Genomic DNA, 9,875 nt, shown 5'->3' with positions numbered 1-9,875 from the left:
ACGCTACTTGACTTCATCTTAAATAAAAAAAACTAAAAAAAACTTTGTCTTTCTCTTTATTTATTCCTTCCCTTTCTAGCTTGTACTTATTTGAACAATGCCTAAAACTTGGTATTACAAGCACTTCCTGTGTCTGTTTGCCTCTTTAAGAAGAATCGCTTTATGTATTCCCCAATCGCTTTGGATAAAAGCATCTGCAAAATGACTAAATGTAAATGTAATGAGACATGAGTGAGTGGAGGAGAGGAGATTAATAAAACACAATGCTTCAGGGAAAAAAAAATCTTTTGTCTTTTTTGGTTTTATGTGTCTATCCTTCTTTCTTTAAGTCTGCAATGTAACAGAATGTCATTTCTTCTATATCGTGACATATACTGTAAAAAAAACAAATTTTCGACGTTGTAAGATTATTGGAGTATGTTTTACAAGACAATTCTATTTCAGTTTTCCTCCTAATTTCATGTTTTGTTTCAATGTGTTATTCTTTCTTTGCAATTCATTGTAAAAATTATAGCAATTTCTGAAAATTGTGAAAATTAAAATGGTTTCTATACCAATTTGTTTCTAGACATCTAAGTAAAGAAAAAAAAAAACTGTACACCGCCGCCGATTGTAAGAAATGGGCAGGGTTTAAACAAACTAAATTGTACTGTAAAAAAAACAAATTTTCGACGTTGTAAGATTATTGGAGTATGTTTTACAAGACAATTCTATTTCAGTTTTCCTCCTAATTTCATGTTTTGTTTCAATGTGTTATTCTTTCTTTGCAATTCATTGTAAAAATTATAGCAATTTCTGAAAATTGTGAAAATTAAAATGGTTTCTATACCAATTTGTTTCTAGACATCTAAGTAAAGAAAAAAAAAAACTGTACACCTATCCATAGGTTATTGCAGCCGATTGTAAGAAATGGGCAGGGTTTAAACAAACTAAATTGTAATAAAAATGTACAATGTCAAATATAATAAAAAAAAAATAAAAGGTTACACTTTATTTTAAGGTGTCCTTGTTACAGAGTAATCATACATTTAAGTATTGAGTAATATTAATTAACTACATGTACTCACTATATGGTTAGGATTAAGATTAGGGTTTGGTTTAGGGTTACTTGCATGTAATTATGCATAATTTATTGTTATTATAATCGTAAGTACAAGTAACGTGTAACAAGGTCACCTTAAAATGAAGTGTTACCAAAGAAAAATATGCATGGATGAATGGTTCACAGTAAGATCAATTATATGCAGTTAGAAAGCACTGTATCAGAGGTAGTAGCAGCCTTTTGGATTGTAAATATTTCTGTTTAATGAATTTCAGTCCTTTTATTGCCTTTTTACCTGTTAATCAAGGTAATAATCAACTGTGCCATATTATTTTAGACAGTCATCCCTCTTTCCATGCTATGCAGAGCCTTGAGAAATCAGAAACCTTGCTTTTTGTCTTTCTGATGTTGATGGTGAAATCCATTTTCATCTATTATTTTTAGCGCAAAGTCATAATAAAAATAATATAGACTAAGATACCTTCTAAGTTGCTGTTTTCCAAAAACAAGCAGAAAATGCTATTTTTTTTCACTAATGTAGGCAAGTGTCTGTTGTTGCTGGTGCCATGCCTGTTGTGCAACCCTGAGGATCTCTAGTCTTCTGCCTCAGCCACGACCTAAAATCACTTTCTGTCCTCCATTTGAGCTCCTGCTACAGTCAGGCCCAGTCTAAACACAAGCACGGTGTGATCAGTGTGTGATTGACACGATGACAGGCTTTTTGCATTGATATTATACATAGATATACAGTGAAAATTTGTTATTCAAGTTTGTGAAACCTCAGTATTAAAATACATTAAAATGAATCATATTTTTCATTTTTATAGTATATGAACAGTAATCAAGCTATGGTTAAATGGACTCTGCATCATAAAATAGGCTATGTATTACGACACATCTTTATTTTTGAATGGGCAGTCATTTTTTGTCTATATTGAGGTTGAGAGTGTAGCTTGTTTCATAAAATGTCAAAAAAAAAAAAAAACTAAAAAAAAAAAAAATCATATTTTCCTAAACGTTCCCCCCCCCCACCTAAAGTTTCAGTGTTTCAAGGGTGGTGGTTATGAAAAAGCCACTGTACTGCAAAACAAGGGATATGGGTGATTCACTGTAGAATTCTCAAAACAGAAGTCATAATGTTTGTATTTCATTTTGTGGTCATCACTGAAGAAAACACTGTGTCCACTGCATTTAGTATTGAGTGATTTGCTGTGCCGGTTCATTACGTTATGCTCTGACTCATTGTGGCTGGTGCTGCTGGTGATCTTCACCTCTTGCGCTGTTTGTGTGATAAACATGGTTTTTGGTGGATAAGCTGATCTCTTGATTGATGTGCAGTTGCTGTGACTGGCTCTGTAACATTCTGGTCTTGGCCCTCCTCCACTGTCAGACAAACGAGTATATTTTGCTTCAATCCGTTGGGATTATGACCCTCGTTTCTGTGCTGGAGGAGGAGGGATGGAAAATGAGGGGAAAGAGGATGAATCAGGAGCAGGTGGTTGTGCCAGTGTCACATGGCCAATTTGTTGGCGCACGTGGATGGCGTTTCATGATGGTGACATTGGACACTGTAGAGGATTTTACTGGGCAGGCTGTGTAGTCAAGATGTCAAATGTCATGTCATAATTACTGCCAATGTTTTCTCAAGTCCTAATATCACACACTTCATCAATGCTTGAATTTTTATTCCTGTATTATTGTGCTGGGTAAATGTACCCATTAAGCCCACCAAAATCTACGTTTAGGTGTTTTTTTTAATAGATATTGACATTGTGTATAAGAAAAATCATTTGTTAAAATGCGAGATTTATCTCTCATTTGAAAATGTATTAATTAGTTGATGTACATTTTAGAATATATTTGTTCCAAATAAGCCCACATCATGATTGATTCACAAAAATATTAACATTTATTGATTTTAAAGAAGTAAAACATCAATATATTTATGCAGTGAGAGTGAAGTATTTAAAACAATTATTTTACTAATGTTTGCTAGCGCTTATCACCTGTAACAATAACATTCAACCTGAATGTTCTCTCCCTCAAAGACTTTCTGTCCACTCCGAACAGTTTTGCTACTAGCAAACAAAACACAAAAACAATTTATTTTTTTATTTTTTACTGTGCCCTTATGGTAAAGGCGACATGTCCCTATGACTTTTGGACAGTTGCTGTAGTTTTTTTTTCTCTTTTTTGTCATTTTCTTGCTGAAAACTCATCTTTACATTTAAAGACAACTATATAAAATGATAAAGTACTATTTGTTCATACACAAAAAAGAATACATCTATCTCTTATTTGACACACAATATTAGTGTACATACCAAAGAACTGGCTGAACACTGCAGAAATGTGTGGATTTCTGAAGGGTCCTGAAACATCAAAGTTTTGGGGTGTCTTTGTGTGAAATTTCTGAAGGGTCCTGAAACACCAAAGTTTTGGGGTGTCTTTGTGTGAAATGAGCATGCACATGGGTGGGGCTAACTCAGAATTACCACATGCGATTGGTATGCAATAAAAATGACTGGGAATTAACAAATTACTGGATTGTTTAAAATAATGATGAACATAAAATAAACATAAAACATTTAAAAACATAAAATTCTCTTTTTTAATCTGATGTCAAAGTTGAAAGTGGGCTTAAAGAGTACATGGGCTTAATGGGTACACTTACCCTAGTTCATGCACATATGATACAGAGTTTATACTGAATTTGATTAATCAACTAAAATGCTAAGAAATACATTTGTTTTTCTGTTTTCCATTGGACCTTAAAGTATCAAGACTTAAAGGTGCTGTATGTAAGTTTTTGACTGTACTAAAGCATAAACATACCATAATATGTTTGCAGATATTTAAGAAACATGCTAAGTTAACATACTTGTTTATCTGAAAAACAATGCTACAGTCAGTTTTTCTCCTTTGAAAATGTGCGTTCCGGGCCGGAATGTCGGTCTCTGTTTTGGTTCGTGAAACCCGCCCACTGCCAGTTAACGTATTTCATTCATCGTCAAGTGCGCTCGTTCCTGTTGGTGTCGTCAATCTGGCAACCCTCTCCAATATATTGAATTTGGACTGCAATACCTAGTTCAACCACTCGGTGTCAATCCTACATACAGCACCTTTAAAATGTCCTTTTCTTTTTGGAAACAGGAGTTTCCAAAGCATTTTTAAGCATTTAGTGACCTTTTTTTCAAATGTTTGTATAACAGTCTGATTTTATAGTTTGATTTTGCATATTCTATAATTGCATATTTTGAAGACTTTACAATTTTTATGTTATTATTCTTTTATAGTTTTATTATTTTTTTAATATGTAGGGAATAAAATATATGTATGCATGCACATGTGCACAACTGTCTGAATTCACATATATACTGTACCATATTCTCTCTAACATTGGTGTCATCAAGGCCCTTTTGATATGTCAACTGATCCGTGTATTTTTCTTTGTCAGGTTGACAGAGTCATCAGGATCGCTCACTGATGGACCAGTTAACTACAAGTACAAGACTAAATGCACTTGGCTGATTGAAGGATAGTGAGTACCACTATGTCAAGCTAATCTCTCTGTCTTTGTTATTTATATTTATTAATTACCAAATGTTTTTGTTCAAAGCAACTTACAAAATAGAATTTAGAATTCAAATAATAAAAAAAAAGGTTGGAGCTAAATTTTTATTTATTTATGTGACACACGTTTATGTGACAAATGTTTAGGTTCAAATACATTTGTCTTATTATTAATGATAAAAAAATAACATATTTTCTGGTTTTTATTTTAGCCCAAATGCTGTGCTCAGGTTGAGGTTCATCCATTTTGCCACAGAGTGCAGTTGGGATCACATGTATGTCTTTGATGGAGACTCGATTTACGCACCTTTGGTAGCTGTGTTTAGGTAAGTGATACTGGAATCATTAATACACACAAACTGACACAGCGGATACAAACGTCAATTCATGTCAAACATAAATGCATTTTGTTGGCCTAAGACAGTGCATATAATCTAATAATCAAATCAGACTACGTCACCCAGAGGTTTGCTTAAAAAAATGTTTGCTAATCTTTCATTTGTGTGAACTTGTGACTTTTTTTCCCTTAGCAATACAAGAATGTTTTAATTGAAAGCATAGCGAGAGTGTTAACCTCTGTTCACCCACTAAATTTTGTTTATTTCCCAGTTCGTTGTTTAGCCTCATCTGCAATCATTAAGGAAATGAATGATGAATGCTTTAATTAAAATGACTAGAATGTAAAGTAATAAATGGCAGGGAATATAGCAGGAGAAATGTGCATATCTCAAAAATTTACTGCTGATTTTTTTGGAATTGCTGGTGACAAACTAAATTACACTTGATTCTGCAAAAAACCCTCCAGCGATTACAAAAAATGGAATGTGCAAATCGCCCCAAAAGAACTCTTTAGTGACCATCCACTTCTATGAAGCACTGCGAATGACGTAATAAAGTCAGTCTCCCTATGCTTTCTAACTACCTAAGTTAAGTACCACATTAAAAATGAAAGCAGTCTGTTTGCTTCACTCAATTTTCTCTTATCCTTTCTCTGTTTCTGTTTCTTTTTCTTTTTCTTTTCTTCTTCCTCTCAAATGTTATCTCTTATGCCTTTCTAATGGGATAGACCTTGTTTTCAGATGACCTGCTGTGTTCTTTAGTGTGTGTGTTTGTGTTGGTGTGCAGTGTCTGGTCCATTGCATCTCTGTGGTTGTCCACTTTGTTGTGCTGAAGCACTGAATGTGAGCTTATCCTCTTCCTTATTAGTAGAATATTGGACAGTCAAGAGCATGCAGTAGAGATTTATCCTGCTCCTGATGCTGTTTGCTTAGCAACAGCTGTCCTCAAGCTGTGTGGAATATGTGAACACAAAGGAAGGAAGTCTTTCCTGTCTCATTTGTGTGTCATGCTCTTGCTTGTCCAGTGGCCTGGTTGTCCCAGAGACTAAAGGAAATGAAACTATTCCTGAGGTGGTGACCACATCTGGATACGCATTGTTACACTTCTACCCCATGTCCACGGTTAAATATACTGCTGGATCTTTAATGTTTTTCTGCCAGAGGTCCTGGCCATCTTGTTCAGATGCATGGCATCATGGATTCTATCAAATATCAACAGATAAAAAATCGAAACCCAAATGCCTCTGTAAGAAATCTTATAATGGGCCGTGGTTGGATCTTCCATCAGGACAATAATCCAAAACAAACATCAAAATCAACACAAAAATGGGTCACTGAGCACAAAATGAAGCTTCTGCCACGGTCCCAGTCCTCTGACCTGAACCCTATAGAAAATGAGTGGGGTGAGCTGAAGAGAAGAAGCACTAACATGGAGCTGTGAATCTGAAGGATCTGGAGAGATTCTGTATGAAGGAATGGTCTCTGATTTCTTATCAGGTGTTCTCCAAACTCTTCAGGCATTATAGGAGAAAACTCAGAGCTGTTATCTTGGGAAAAGGACGTTGCAATAATTGGGTGCCAATAATTGTGGCCAACATGAACTAGAGAAAGCATTTATTTCACAATGCGATTTCCCTCCCACTTTCAATTGTTTATATATTCAATATATATTCCTGATCACTCTCCCCCTGCTGTGTTTTTCAGGATCAACTCCTGTCCTAATAACTGTTCAGGTCATGGAAGGTGTACAACGGGTAACTCCATCTCCAGCAGTGTTTACTGCGAGTGTGAGCGATACTGGAAAGGTGAGGCCTGTGATATTCCCTACTGTTGGGATGACTGTGGCAGTCCTGACCACGGATACTGTGACCTCACCGGAGAAAAGCTCTGTGTCTGCAATGATAGCTGGCAAGGTGAGGGGCAAGTAATTGTTCAGATGTCTTTTATGTCTTTATGTCTCCAAAACTGTCATATTTTTTTTGATAATGTTAATGTTCTCTTACACTACTGTTCAGTTACTGGCCAGTAAGATTTGTTTTGGAAGAATTGAATACTTTTATTCAGCAAGGATGCATTACATTGATCACAAGTGACATTCAAGACATTTATAATGTTGTGAAATAATTCTATTTCAAATAAAAGTTGTTCTTTATATTCATCAATGAATCCTACAAATGTATCACAATTTTTTTTTTTTTTTTACAAAAATATTAAGCAGCACTACTGTTTAAAAAAATTATTAATAATAAAGGTTTCTTGAGCACCAAATAAGCATATTAGAATATTTTCTGAAGAATCATGTGACACTAAGACTGGAGTATGGTTGTCACACAAGCAACGTGCAAACTTTGTGCAAGAGTTATGCAGTGAACCTCTTAATCTCAGTCGATTCACTAGAAAGTGAAAGTAAAAACGGACGGAATCTGATCCTTTCATCAGAGTGGGCGGCTGCCTACGCCCCTGTGATGCACGTTCAACATCTGGTGAATGTAGTAAAAATATAGCTATGAATATTAGTAATTATACATGTATATAATTGGAAATATAGATTTCATTTGTGTACAGTTTCAATTGTATTTGGTTACTGGACATATACATGTTTCGATATTTAAAGACCTCCTGTGGTGAAAATCAAGTTTTTAAGTTGTTTACAATATCTGTCTGGTGTTTTAATATGCTTAAAGAAAACCATTTGCAAATTCATCAGGCAACACCACTGCTGAGGATTTTCTCCTTAAAATTGCGGTGTACCAAAGATAATTTCAAAAAGGCATCTTGAAAACGTCGATCGTTTCCTATTGTTAACCAATCCCATCAACCTGCTGGGCGGGGCTTTTCATATCCGGTCATACGTTTCTGCTTACAACGTGTTTTTGCAGCGTTGTGCATTGTAGCCAATCACAGACATACCTGTTGATTTTATGAACGCAACGGCCAATCAGAGATGTTTAGGTAAGTCAGAATCCACTCACTGCTGAAAACGCCAGAGATTTGTTTAAGGCTGAATTCTGCACGGTCGCGAATATCTCTCGTTATAACAAACAAGGTGCAAATAAGATGTAAGTAGTATGATGTGAATAAGAGATTAATCGGGCAGCTTAGAGATTCAGAAGTGACAGCTTTTTATTCATATAGCTAAGGGGAGCGTTCTTTGCGCACTTTCTTGGCTGTAAATTAATCCATTCAGAATATATTTACTCACGGGTTCACTCTCAGATAACTGTTTATCTAGTATTGCCATTTGCAGTTGTGTAGTGTTTACCGTTAGTACTTAAGTTAAATGAGTGGAAAAGTGGAGAAAGTTCGAGCTGGTGTGATTGAGTGGTGGCGGGGAATAGTTAACATATTCATGGCTCCAGGTATGCTAAGTGAGGTAAGGTTGTAGTTAAATTCATGGCATAAAAACGTTATTTGCATGGGGAAAGCGTTTAAACATGTAATTTTGATGAACAAAGATGAGTTTTAAGAGATACAATTAGTGACTGCGGGGGATTTTAAAGTACTTGATTTATTTTTGGAGGTCTGTTATTCAGATGCTAAGATGATTCATTTTGCAGTTGTTTAATGTTGGGAAAAGGCTGCCCTCTCTGGCGTGATGTGAACTTGCAACCTTATTCTTCGTTTAGAGAGGGGCTTTACTAACCGCTAGATGGCAGTGCTTGATCATTTTTTAAATCAGTCAATGCTAAGTGAGGTAAGGTTGTAGTTAAATTCATGGCATAAAAACGTTATTTGCATGGGGAAAGCGTTTAAACATGTAATTTTGATGAACAAAGATGAGTTTTAAGAGATACAATTAGTGACTGCGGGGGATTTTAAAGTACTTGACTTATTTTTGGAGGTCTGTTATTCAGATGCTAAGATGATTAATTTCGCAGTTGTTTACTGTTGGGAAAAGGCTGCCCTCTCTGGCGTGATGTGAACTTGCAACCTTATTCTTCGTTTAGAGAGGGGCTTTACTAACCGCTAGATGGCAGTGCTTGATCATTTTTTAAATCAGTCATTCAAAAGTGTAGCTGCTTATCTGTAGTAATTCATCGAATATGTAACAACAACAAACAATTTTATTATTTGTTTGTTTACTGCTCCTTTTATTATTACCATTTTTATCACCATTTTTTCAGGGATTTTTAACACATACACTTGTGATTAGGTTTCTGGGGTTTCATTTATCAGAGCATTTGCAATTCAAGAAAAGAAAGAGCATATTTGGCTGAGGTATTTGACTTGTTAACCATGTTATTGAAAATACATATCAAGTTGTTGACAGTTCTGGTCCATATCCCTCAGTGTTTGTTCAGAGTCTTACAGTTTTTTCATCTGCTTACACACATTTTCAAAACTTTACACACAAATCCAAGAATTGCACACACAGAATGCAAAATGCCTCACATCTCTTGCAAAACGAAGCACTGCATTCAAAATATCACAAACATATTTAAAAAAGCAAATTTCAAACACCTTTGCCATAATATTAATTCCTATTAGATTTTTGTGTGTTACATAGAGAATTGTGTGTTGTGTTTTGCAAAAAGTGTTTTAGGAAAACTGAGTCAAAGGAGTTAGTGTGAGGCACTGATGAATTAGTGTGGCATTTTGATTGGTTGTGTTTAAAAAATGCCATAATATTAATTCCTATTAGATTTTTGTGTGTTACATAGAGAATTGTGTGTTGTGTTTTGCAAAAAGTGTTTTAGGAAAACTGAGTCAAAGGCTGAGAATTAGTGTATTTTTGAGAATTAGTGTGGTTTTGCAGATTTGGTGTGTGGTTCTGGTGTTTGAGTGTCAGGTTTCAGAAATTGTGTGACAAGTAAAGATTTTGTGTGTAAGCAGTTGAAAAAAACAGTAAACTAGACACACACAGGTTCTGTGAACACACTAGGGTGACCATACGTGCCATTTTCCCAGGACGCGTCCTGGCC

The 9,875-nt window shown here is 35.2% G+C and overlaps 1 protein-coding gene across 1 annotated transcript in view; it reads left to right on the top strand.

The window, feature by feature from the left end:
• Positions 1–9,875, top strand: part of atrnl1a (attractin-like 1a) — a 273,170-nt gene that overhangs the window by 19,063 nt on the left and 244,232 nt on the right. The window contains exons 2-5 of the mRNA XM_016516416.1: positions 4,500–4,583; positions 4,828–4,941; positions 5,979–6,098; positions 6,643–6,866. Coding sequence (XP_016371902.1) covers positions 4,500–4,583; positions 4,828–4,941; positions 5,979–6,098; positions 6,643–6,866 — 542 coding nt within the window. The remainder of the gene's footprint in view (positions 1–4,499; positions 4,584–4,827; positions 4,942–5,978; positions 6,099–6,642; positions 6,867–9,875) is intronic.

The sequence above is a fragment of the Sinocyclocheilus rhinocerous genome, unplaced genomic scaffold (genome assembly GCF_001515625.1).
Source record: "Sinocyclocheilus rhinocerous isolate Xijiao unplaced genomic scaffold, SAMN03320098_v1.1 scaffold1829, whole genome shotgun sequence".
NCBI classification, from domain to species: Eukaryota; Metazoa; Chordata; class Actinopteri; order Cypriniformes; family Cyprinidae; genus Sinocyclocheilus; species Sinocyclocheilus rhinocerous.
This window is presented reverse-complemented; position numbering and strand designations above follow the sequence as displayed.